The sequence below is a fragment of the Cydia pomonella genome, chromosome 1 (assembly GCF_033807575.1).
Source record: "Cydia pomonella isolate Wapato2018A chromosome 1, ilCydPomo1, whole genome shotgun sequence".
In the NCBI taxonomy this organism is placed as follows: domain Eukaryota; kingdom Metazoa; phylum Arthropoda; class Insecta; order Lepidoptera; family Tortricidae; genus Cydia; species Cydia pomonella.
The window spans coordinates 47,097,976-47,110,740 of record NC_084703.1 but is presented as its reverse complement, the minus strand read 5'-3'; the positions used below and the strand labels follow the sequence as shown (position 1 = coordinate 47,110,740).

General features: G+C 36.9%; 1 protein-coding gene across 1 annotated transcript in view; it reads right to left on the bottom strand.

The window, feature by feature from the left end:
• Window positions 1–3,463: 3,463 nt before the first annotated feature.
• Window positions 3,464–12,765, bottom strand: part of LOC133525624 (heterogeneous nuclear ribonucleoprotein A1-like) — a 29,815-nt gene continuing 20,513 nt past the window's right edge. Inside the window, exon 10 of the mRNA XM_061861945.1 lies at window positions 3,464–3,672. Coding sequence (XP_061717929.1) covers window positions 3,622–3,672 — 51 coding nt within the window. The 3' untranslated portion in view covers window positions 3,464–3,621. The remainder of the gene's footprint in view (window positions 3,673–12,765) is intronic.

The window sequence follows — 12,765 nt, the reverse complement described above, 5'->3', positions numbered from 1 at the left end:
CACGTTTAACCATGTTTTAATCAACACCCGGCAATCCATCGTGGCTCTTAGTAAAGTCCAGCTATCTTTTTACTAAAAGCAACTACCGAACAACGTCATGCTCTACGAGCACACAAGCTTAAATACAACGAAACTTGACAGTGGCAAAATCATCATAGATTTGATGGAAGCCATATTTTATGAGCCCGGTAACGATTTTAGAGCAAAAATTTTAAATTGATAGATTTAGTCGTTGAAATTGTACACCTTTTGTTACGTAATATCTAAATAACAAGTATTGATTTCTATTAGCACGTCTTCTCATCCCGGCGGGGTGGTCAACGACACCTTCTCGTAACTCACGAGGCCCTGATACTTGCTAAATTAAATTTTTAGCCAGTTTTTTTCTCAATTTTGGCCACCGTAGCCTATAGAGACTAACAAGCAACGGTTTTCGTAGTCTATGGATGTTGCTATATTAAGGGTGTCACATGTGCGTTTATGACTTATGAAGCAATTGTTTGTACTACACAACCTAAATCAAATAATTAATTTGAGCTGTCGTTTTGTTTCCTCCTCTTGACCGCGGCGAGCTCTGATTGGTCAATTTCATTATAGTTGACTAAACCGTTTCGAAATGAATATTATAGTTGAGTTGGGAGCCCATACATGAAAAGTACCCAATTACAGTTATACAAAATATTAATTCAACCATTACAATCGATGAGTAGAAAAATAATCTTGCGCTTACTTCTGCGGTCTTCTTTCTAATGCTTAACCACCAAGCAACCCCAGCGAGCAAGATCTAAAATTGAACCACGAGCGTAGCGAGAGATGAACTAACTTGACTGCTACTAGGTAAATAAAATCGCTAGATGGATATGATACTGCCAATGAATGACACTGAAATATCTATTCCACCAAAAACATTTTCATGTAAAATGTTGCCAAGACGATTCCATACGGCTCGAGGTAACAAAAAGTTATCAGGTCTCATTGTAGAGCGAAAGTTCTAACTTTACACGCTGTCACTACAACATAACTTCACAAACTTTACACCTTAGTCAAAATATAGTTTACAGTACATATGGGGCTACTTTATAGCACTAGTGCGAGAAGTAGCATATTACGTTACTGTGTCGAACATTTAAAGGGCCATATATACTGTAAAACGTTGTACGATACATGTGCGAATAGGTAATTCGCAACTCGTGTCGATTTAAAACACTCCCTTCGGTCGTGTTTTAATTTATCGCCACTCGTTTCGAATTTCCTATTTTTCGCACTTGTATCGTAACGTAATGTACTATTATAAGTATAGTGTTTTTTTTATTTCCGTTAATTTCAAGGGTGCATTCCTGAGCTTGAATTAAGTAACTTTCTCAAAGACACCGGTATTCTAATTAGCTCCATTTCGGACATAATCAATAATTTATTTATAAGGCCCTTAGACGGTGTACACTTGCCTTAGGGCCTTTTTACATATTGATTAGTGTTTAGTACGAGTTAACATTTGCTACTAAACGTAAGTACTATCTCGGACGATCGATGTTTGAAGATCGATATGTCATAGTTTTCAATTGTTTGGTTGAGTTAAATGTAATATAAAAAATATAAAAATCTAATTTTTTTTTCTGAAAAGTACCCATTCCATGTAGTTTCCTTAAACGTATTTACTTATGCCTAAGTTAACGGAATGACACGGTGTATTAGTGCGTTTCGTTTTAATTCATTGATTTTGTTTCCTCTCTTTGCACCAACAGTAAATGTCTGTGTTTGGCCCTATGGTTGACTGGTAGATAATGCCACTTGGCATTAAGTCCGCCATTTGTACATTGTTGTATATATTTTGTGCGATAGTGTAAATAAAAAAAAATATGTAGCTTGGCCGTATCGTTACTACAAGAACTATATAAAGCCTGACCAGTAATATATGATCACGCGCCATATTGCGGAATTTCATTGGAACTAAATTTTTCATACTAAACTGAACTGTAATCCTATACATGAGAAAAACAGCGCCCTCTTGACAATAATCATATATTTCTGGTCGGGCTTTACAGTACCTATGTATGTGTATTTAATATCAAACGGTGTCGCCATCTACTCGAGTACAGGCCAAAGATATATCGCAATCTGTTCGAGCATAAACTTTTCTTGATTTTTCACGGTTTTTTTCTTAGACTATTTTATACACGGTGCCTGTGAGGAAACTGAAAGATTTTATCAGTATATTCCGGATCGTATTTAGAGAAAAAAAAATTCATTTAAACTATTTTTTAATTCGCCTAGTTTTAGAGTTAAAACCAATTACAAAAGATAGTTTTTTTATTGTGTTTCAGTGCATAACGCGTTTTTGATGGCAGATGTCGCCACTATGGGACCTAGTCTAGACTGCCTTATGACAGATATCAAAGGAACAAGGAACCCTTTGAATAGACTAGTTTTTACGAAAAAAAATGTACCATTTCATATTAATCCATACATTTTGTACAAGTACTTATTATGTTTATAAACACAAAAAAGTAAAAAAGAAATCCAAAAAAAAATTTTTTTGGCGGAATTGACTTTTGTATAAGACATTTTTTCCTTCTTATGACCTCAGGAATATGTGGTAATTTTTTTTCCGTTTCCTCGGAAGGTGCCCTGTATATCTTTGATAATAGGATACGTTTAGGTGGCAATAAAATAAAACAACCCCTGATAAGTAATTGATAAATTTATTACCTGCAAAAAGACAATAACTTATTTCTATTTCTCATACACTTATTTTACATAATTATAATCAAAATTAAACTCAGGATACAGTAACACATCACTGAATTTCGTAGGATAAAAGTAAAGTTTATTTTATATTAAAAAAAAACAAATCCCGTTTTCAATATGGCAGTTCATTGGACATAAGGGTTGGGCAAATCTAAATTCGCCTTTAATACATAACTTCGCCATGGCATTAAATCATAATGCTATAAAATGTGTCATGGGATTCATGGGCATATTAAACGATCATAAATGTGCCATTTTTAACCAAAAGTGTACTTATTGTCGTCTGTCAATAAGGCGCTATTTCCATATATCTTCAATCTGAAATCAACCTTATCCACAACCGACAATGTGGTACTTTTTGGTTGAAAACGTCAGAAATATACTTAATAGAAAAACTGATAAGGCGAAGTTGGGGACGAGTGGCGAAGATAGGTTTTTTTTTACTTTTATACTATTTTTACGTAGCTCTTTATTGTGAACTCAATTTATATCTATTTCTTGCTAAAATTATTATAAAACCCGACCATAAATATGATCATTTTCAAGAGGGCGCTGTTATTCTCATGTAGGGTGACAGTTCAGTTTAGTATGAACAATTTAGTTCCAATGATATTCCGCAATATGGCGCGTGATCATATATTACTGGTCAGGTTTAACATTATAATTAAAGAGAACCAACGAACTGTAACATTAACAACGGGGGAAATAATACAACTAATTGTTAGTAATAGCATTTATTACCTGAAAAAAGACAATAACTTACTCCTATACTTCATGCACTTATGTAAATACAATTCGCTAGATTTATTATATGATACTGCAAGTAACATGTCACTGAAGTCTGTTGGATGCACACACACACGGAACGAGGGCCGCTTACAGCCGGGGCCGCTTGTTCGGCCGCTGGCCGTCATTCATGAAACCGCCCTGCGGGAGAAACAAGCAATTAATGATAGTAGCTTATACATTTAAATTTAGATTATATAGAAACAGCTTTCCATGACCAATCGCCTCCCGGGCGATAACTCGTATAGTGGTTAACGGCTAATTATGTATTATGAACCCTCGTGGACATCAGCTGCCGATCCGTTGGTGGGTTATGGAATGGCAGCCACCGAAACACGTAACAAATTTTTTTTTCATCGCCTCCCGTTTGATACTTTGTCAGATAATAGTTTAGATGCTATTGTTAATTTTTTTTTAATCGTCAGCCGGTTGTATCGCGTTGGAAAGAACGTCAGCTGGTCGCATGAACATGTAAAAAATAAGCGTGCTTTACCTTTTTATAACAGTAATAACAAAATCATGAAACTTTGTAGCATTCCATCAGGCAAGTAAACGGATCGGAACGGATCACGTATTACGCATACTTTGCGGACATAAATGGTAAGGCGCGTAATTTTTTACATGTTCTTGTGGCCAGCTGACGGTATTTCCACCGCGATACAACCAGCAGGCGGGTTTTTTTATTTGAAATAGCATCTAAACTATTATCTGACACAGTTGATACTGATCGGGAGGCGATGAAAGTTCTTTTTATTTACATGTTCATGTCATCAACTGCCTGTCTTTCTATTTTTTTAATTCATGATAGCATCTAAACTATCATCTGACTAAGTATCAGCCGGGAGGCGATGACACGATATATGCTCCTGGCCCGCGGTCTTAAGGGCATAAGGGCGTCCGCTATAGTCTGTATCTTTAGGTATTTAAAAAAAAGGTAAACAAAATCTACCCTCAAATGGCTCCTTAAGCCAGTTGAGGGTAGATGAAAACATTACATGATCAAATAATGTAGGTTTAAAGTCAGGTCGTTCAATGACAGATCCAGGCGGTTTTGTATTTGGTTGGTTAACCAATAAATATTAAAACTACCGGAAAATTTACAAATTGTTTGTTTACCTTTTTTTAAATACCTAAAGATACAGACTATAGCTGGCGCAGATGCACGGAGCGAGTGAGCGGGTTAACGGAAAATAGTATAAGCGTTGCAAACCGACGCGGACGCGTGCGACGGATTTTACCTACCATGGCACCCGCGTGCGTGCGCCCGCTACGTGCACCCGACCAGCTAGCGGATGCCCTAAACCAATTTTCGCTTACGCTCGGACCGATAAGTTATAGGTATTTATGCCAGAGTTACACACTCTGCTTTTCACTTCGATTGTGAGGAAAATATACAGAAATATTTAAGGTTATTTTGCCGTATTTATTCAAGAAGTATTATACAAGAAGTATGGCAGGTACAGGACTTGATTGCTAAGTCAATTAGGATCGCAATAGATGATTTTACTTTATACACGAGAGCATAAAATACAACTTTATGCCGCTTAAATATCAACTTTACGAGCATGAGAAGTGAAAACTATTAAATATGTTTGGGTCCGTCGATGCAAAGAGAATTTGGAATAGAGGTAGATTGCCAAAGAAAACTTTGTAGCCACAGTAAATTTACTGCAATCTTTCGACATATGATTAAAATTTTTAGAACGCTATTTCACTTTGATCCCTATTCTTTCACTGATAGGTGTTAAATTTGTTAAATATGAAAAAGTGGCGACATCTAAAAGATCAAACGTCAATGGTATGGCCGCATCGTTTCGAGCGATGGCGCCACAACCTTTAGCCGATGCCTGGTAAGATGGCGCCACTTTCTGATATTTAAAAATTTAACACCTATCAGTGAACGAAGATCAAAGTCAAATGGCATTTTAAAAAGTTTTAATCATGAGTCGAAAGATGGCAGTAAATTTACTGTGGCTACAAAATTTTCTTTGATAATCCACCTCTATTTCAAATTCTCTTTGATCGAAGTTATAAAGACCGGGTGAAAATAGTAACGACGAACATACAAATATTTATCCGTCTTAACCCTTTGCCCGCCAGAGACTACAACTGACGTGAGCGAAAACTCTGAACAGCTTTCCCTCCGATGTAATTAATAACATAAATAATAAACCAAATAATACTAAAACTATAGTTAAAAAAGCACTGATTTATTTAAATGTGAAAAGACTCACTAACATTTAATTTTGTAATTTGTTAATATAAACAGGGGTTGCATCCCCAGTTCCTTAGTCAAGATAATCTTTAAAATGTGAGATTAGTACTAAGTATATATTTCCTTGTAATTGTTTGTGGAAATAAACAGTTGAAATTTTATTTTATTTTTTTAGCGAATATTCTGTGTTTAAACTACGTATGCGAAACGATTTCGTGTTAGTCAAATGTTACCTGCGGTCGTGTTGGAACTAATACGGGTACCTCTGAAAAGAACGCACAGAACATATTAACGGCAAAGACAGCAGAGTAATTATAGAAATTATTTGAGTTTTAGATGCTAAAGAAAAAAGGACGCTTAGCGCGAGGAATTTTATGCATTGACCCGCCTGATCGCACATAATAACACTGCTGTCCTGCTCGAATAGTTGCAGGCATCGTCGGCGGGACAGCAATATGCCGTACGGTAGACAGAAACAGTCGGCTCAATGTACGGAATTCTTCGTGGTTAGCGTTCTTATTTTATCAAGTATATTGTATAAACAATATTTGTTTTTTTTAGAGAACTCAAATAATTTCAACGTTTTGCTCTTATTGTGTGTCTGATTTAATAAGTCGGCCCCAAACACCAATCCTTTATTTTTTAAGTCTTAATCAAATATTCAATATTTGAAGTAGGTTATTTTTGGACACGAAATCTTTAACATTATAAAATCAACACCTAATTTTAGGTAACTTTGCGCGTTTCTAGTGCATTTTCTATGTATTTAATGCGTTACTGAAACAAGGTATTCTAAAATGGTTTAACTACAAAGTTTAGTAGTACTGTACCCGCAATAAAGTATTTCTAAATTGTATAGAACATGTGCTTGATGGCCGACTGTACCAAATCTGTCAGATCACACAACAAGATGCCACTGCATTTCTTTGCACGTCTTTCTATGCACTCTTTTCGAAGTATACTAAAATAATATGTAATATAACAGTCAAATGAGCATGCAAAATGAAAAATAAAGCACTTATTGAAATTGTTGCAAAAAAATACAGCTTAATTACATGAGGTTAGATGTAAAATATGTATGTATAAGCAAAGAGAATTTGAAATAGGTGGTGGTGTATTGTCAAAGAAAACGTTGTAGCCACAGTAAATTTACTGCCATCTTTCGACACATAATTAAAACTTTTTGACTTAGATCCCTATTCTTTCACGGTATGTGTTCAATTTGTTAAAGATCAAAAAGTGGCGCCATCTAATTAGATCAAAGGCCAAAGCGATCGCGCCATAACCTTTAGGTAGTGCCCGGTAAGATGGCGCCACTTTTTGGTATTTAACCCTTAATATGGCAGAAAAGAAAACGTGGTGGTACGGCCACGTGAACAGGCGTAGTGATAATCATGTCGTCAGGGTCGCATTAAAACGTGGTGGTACGGCCACGTGAACAGGCGTAGTGATAATCATGTCGTCAGGGTCGCATTAAAACGTGGTGGTACGGCCACGTGAACAGGCGTAGTGATAATCATGTCGTCAGGGTCGCATTAAAACGTGGTGGTACGGCCACGTGAACAGGCGTAGTGATAATCATGTTGTCAGGGTCGCATTAAAAATTCCGGAACGTAAGAGAGGCCCAGGCCGCCGTCCGTTGACCTGGTGGTCAAACATAGAAAGAGACCTCAATCGATCCCAGATGTCAAAAGAGACAACCCAAAACAGAGTAACTTGGCGCAGAAGAGTGAGGAGACCCGACCCCAAATAAAGGGAACAGGGAAAGAACAAGATGGCAGAAAAGAAAAAGCTTGATTTTAACTTTTATGTGCACATTTACTAACTGTTATACCTTTAAATATGTCCTAAAAAATGTAAAAAAGAAATATATTACAATATAAGATTTCCTGAAATCGGTGTACAGTATATTTAACAAAAACGGACGCTTGCCAAATTTAGTACCTGGTTAAGTGTTATTACTTAACAAATTCCAAAAAAGGGTATCGAAACAAAGACAAGGAAATCTTTTTTTGTAGCGTTTAATCTAACCAAAAGACCAAAAAGAACTCTGGATCACCAGTATTACCACTAATATTTTATCCGTTACAAGAGTCGTACGTAGGACTCCGCATTTGGAATAGGCGTAGAGCTAATATGCGTTTCGAACTTAAACCCTAAAAAGCAAAAAAAAACACCTTGCAACTTAATAGGCTTGAGTCGGTCAGGACCAAAGAACTAAAAGGAATGAAATCCCACCACAGACCGAAAGGAACTAGTTCATCTTAAGCGCTCTTAATCGGTCTCGATCCTTTAGTTCAGTAGTCGGTACGTCAGTACCAAGTAACTAATCGGTCGGGAGCGAATGATCGGAATGATTCAAGGTCAAGAAAGTCGCTCTCTCACGCTCTCGCTCTGTTTATTTGCGAGCGAGAGCAAGATATAACCTAGACATCCTCATTCAGATCTCGAGATTTGCTCCTGAAACCTAAAAGAGCGAACTAGTTCGTTTGACCGATTGACCGAGACCGAGCGGGCACAACTCTACACTTAAGCCATTATCATGCAAAATAACACAATGTTTTTTAATCTTCGTTAATTTTAAGGGCGCATTTTTGAACTTAAGTTAATTTTACAAACACCGGTATTCCAGTTAAGTCCATTTTTAAGTTATCATTAAGTTTATCTAATAAGCCCCTTACGAGCACGTACACAGGGCCTGATTACATATTGATTTGTGTTTAGTACGAGTTCATATATTTGCTACGAAACGCAAGTACAATAGGAGTTAACGATTTTCGAAATGATATTTATATGTCATACCCAGTTTTCAATTGTTTGGTTGAGTTTAATATGTTAGCATTATATTAGCCAGTGATACAACATAGCTATATGTAGCATTTAAATACATATTTTGAATAATAAATAAATAAATAAGAGAATGAACTATACCGTTTAGTTTCCTTAAATGTACGAGTATGTACTAAAAAATAACATGCCTAATTTTTCTCTAAGTGCTAAGTATACTTGACTGTGCCAAATTAAGGGTTAACAAATTGAACACATATCGTGAAAGAACAGAGATCAAAGTCAAATTGCGTTCTAAAAGTTTTAAATAGTTCTTAAAGATGGCAGTAAATTTACGTCGCTACAAAGTTTTCTTTGACCATACACCTCTATTTCAAATTCTCTTTGGTATAAGCTATATACAAGCATTTTATGAAAATAAGAAAAAATAAACGTGAAATTACAAAAAATAGGGGAAGAATTAAAGAATAATGATGGCATTCAACTATTTTTACGGTTTACACTCACTTTTTTTTTCGTATGGCTTTTTGTTACTCTACTTCAGAGATTTACAGTTTTCAAGTACTGTACCGCTTCTTTAGTTAGGGTGGTAAAATCCTCCACTCACTTATTTTTGGTCACTCGCGAAATATTTCGGAGAGCCTAGGTCTCCTTTCTCAAGCATTAATAGTGTTTGTTGCTGCAAGTTTTAGGTGACCCAAACCCAAACACAACACTATGTCCACCTACAACGACAGGTTCTCTCAGCGCGCGCGCAGCAGTACAAGCGAGGGGCGGGTTTAGGGTCGGCAACGCGCATGTAACTCCTCTGGAGTTGCAGGCGTACATAGGCTACGGAGACTGCTTACCATCAGGCGGGCCGTATGCTTGTTTGCCACCGACGTAGTATTAAAAAAAAAAAGCACACGGCCGTCGTGAACGCTGCTCGCACTGTTAGTCGCGCGTGAAACATGTCGCGCGAGTGACTAAAAACACGTGAGTGTAAACCGTAAAATATGTTAGTATATCTCACGACAGTCTGAATTCGAATAATGATGTCAACCCAAAACCAGTTTACCTCCCTAAATTTTAAAGAATTCTAACTCTTGTGTCAATAAATATATAAGCTCAATGTGATGAAGACCGTCATAGGGTAAGAAAGAGCTCTCGTACCCATCTGTATACCTACCTCACTCAGATACAGTCAGAAAGAAAGAGCTTCTGTCTTACCTGATATACAGTCTCCGCCACATTGATTTTACATATACGTCATTTAAATAAAATAAAGTCAACCCACACCTTGAGTTTCAATTCTTATTGTTGTGTAGGTGTCGAATTTTTTTCTTTTGTTGGTAATTTTCTTGCTCGACATAAAGGTCTGGACAATTGAGGTCTTTCATTTTACTTTCTTGAGAATTTTTTAAATAAAATATGATTAGCTAAGTATCCTTTGTTAAATAAAATTACATTAAGCAAACAAAATTAAATTAAGAGATCCCTTACAGTAACTGGTAAAGGCCCTCTTGATTGTTCAAAAACGAATGAGAAAGTTGTATTTTACCCACATGTGGGGCAAAGTAATCAGACGCAAATTTTGAGTCGTTTCCTTGTGTTAGCGCTGTTAGAATCGAATTTTAAATGATGATTATGGATGATAAATTTTTGATTAAGTTCATTTGGATTTGATTTGGTTTTTTTTTTTTTTGGTATTTCATAGTTAGTATTTTCCTCGCGTTGGTGTGGTGAAAAATGTTGTGTTCCACTCGGAGGCAAAGTTTGTTAAACCCCCGTGCTTGGAAACGCTCGCAACGCTCAAGATTCTATTTCTCGAACCACTCGCTACGCTCGTGGTTCAATTTTGGAATTTTTAGCTTGCTCGAGTATCAATATTAGCACGAGTGGTTAAACAACTTTGCCCCCTTGAAAAACAAATAACTATTACCGTGTTTATTTTTCGATTTACGTAGGTCACGGTAGGTCTTGTGGCATGACAAAAGGATTTACTCGAAATAATTTCCACCGCACTCGATACACTTTCCCATACGCAAGAACCAGTCATCAAACCAATGCTCCCACTTTTCTTTCTCAATAGAATCACATAACGTTCCCCAGGCTGCGATTAATTCCTCCTCCGAAGCAAACTTCCGTCCTTTTAGTTGTGATTTGGCGAACGGAAAAAAACCAAAGTCGCATGGTGCCAAGTCCGGACTATACGATGGGTGGTTCAATACTCGAATGCTAGATTCTTCAGAAGTCTGTTGAGTTAATTGAGCACGATGCGCTGGAGCGTTGTCGATATGAAGATACCACAAGCGCATTGAGGATCTGGGTGTGATATTTTTCACCACTTTAACTAATTGTGGAAAACAAACTTCAGTGTACCAACGAGCTGTGACTGTTGTTTGTTTATCCAGAACAACATTGGCCACTAAGCCCGTTTTACGAAAGAAAGACACGATCATTCTTTTTCCAACTGAACGGGATTTCTTCACTGGTGTAGGCTGATCTTCATCTTCGAAGACCCACACTTTGTTTTGTGATTTAGTTGTTACTTCATAAAAATACAACCAGCTTTCGTCACCTGTAATAATCGAATTTACAGCACTGTGTTTCACCGATTCGAAGGCATTCAACATATTTTTGCACCAATTTACTCGTGCCATCCGTAGTGCATCGGTTAACTCGTGGGGTATCCACAGGTTAAAATTGTTTCTAACATTTAAATGGTTCAATAGAATTCTTCCAATACTTCGTTCGGCAATGTTCAAAGTTTCTGTTAATTGCTTATAAGTGATTCGTCTATCTTTAGTAATGGCTTCTTTCACAAGTTCAACGTTTTTTTCAGTGATGACTTCTGACGGTCGGCCTGAACGAGGTTCGTCTTGTAAATTAAATAATCCACGATTAAAATTCAAGAACCATTTCTCAATGGTCCTTATGGACGGACAATCCTTGCTAAATGCCTGCTTCATTTCCTCTTCACACTGTTTAGTAGATAGTCCACGACGAAAGTTGTAGAGAATAATAGCGCGATAACCGATGTTTGGAAACGGCTTCATATTTAACAAGTCACCGATTAAATTCTGTTAATAGCCAATAGGTTATAATTCCGTACTTGGTACAAAGAGGCTACTTTGTAATAAAGTGAACAAATCGACGCCGCGTTGTTTAGGTGCACTACGTCAAGCCGTATGCCGTGACCGACGTACAATAAAGCATATATATACCAAAATTGTGAATTAATTTATTTTTAACTAGTGCCACCCACCATACAAAAAGTGTGCTATAGAAAATTGTATTGTTAGTTGAAATGAGTTTAATTTGTTTGAAAATGTTACGCGTCTAAAGAAATGCTACTTTGTATATTTTAAGAAAGGTTCCATTGAAACAGAACGTAATGTACAGTCACCTGCAGAGGAAAGGTACCGTGCAATTCGTAATCCTTGTACCGCCCGTGGCACCCACAATGTTTTTCATCACACTTGTGAGGAAAAAAACTAAATTACAGCCACAATTGAAATTTGTTTAACTACACTACACAAAACATACACTAAACATTCATTAAAGAAATAAGTATATCAATGAGGGGGGCGGGTTTAGGGTCGGCAACGCATATAACTCCTATGGAGTTGCAGGCGTACATCGGCTACGAAGACTGCTTACCATCAGGCGGGCCGTATGCTTGTTTGGCACCGACGTAGTATTAAAAAAAGTGTATATTTTTAAAGGTAAAACTCAATACCTACTTGCGTAGAAATCGAGTAGATGATAGAAAAAAAAAAACACTATGCCCAATGTGCGCATGGGCATAATGAAATTAAAAAATATAGATATTACGCCCTTGGGCATAATACAGCTGTTTCCATCTCAGTATGCTGGCATACAATAACACCGTTTACGAGCAAGCGTGATGAAAATATTATTAAGGGCGAAGAAGACCGACTATACGGGAAAACGGTACAAGCTATTGCTCATCTGCTCCTTGATTTCAAAACAGTAAAGTTTCAAACGGCATCGTTTATTTTGGTGAGCTCCTTTATGGATTCTATTCTTATTCTATCCGATAGACTTTTCCCCAGCATACTTCTTTCCATGTTTTGGCAAGTTTCTAACTTTCTAATGTGTTTTTGTGAGAGCCCAGATTTGGCAGCCGCAAGTGAGTATAGGAAGTATGCTGGTAGCAAAGTTTCCGCTTGATAGTTACATTGATATTGATATTTAGGCTCCAATATGTCTATCTATTTCTTTTGAGG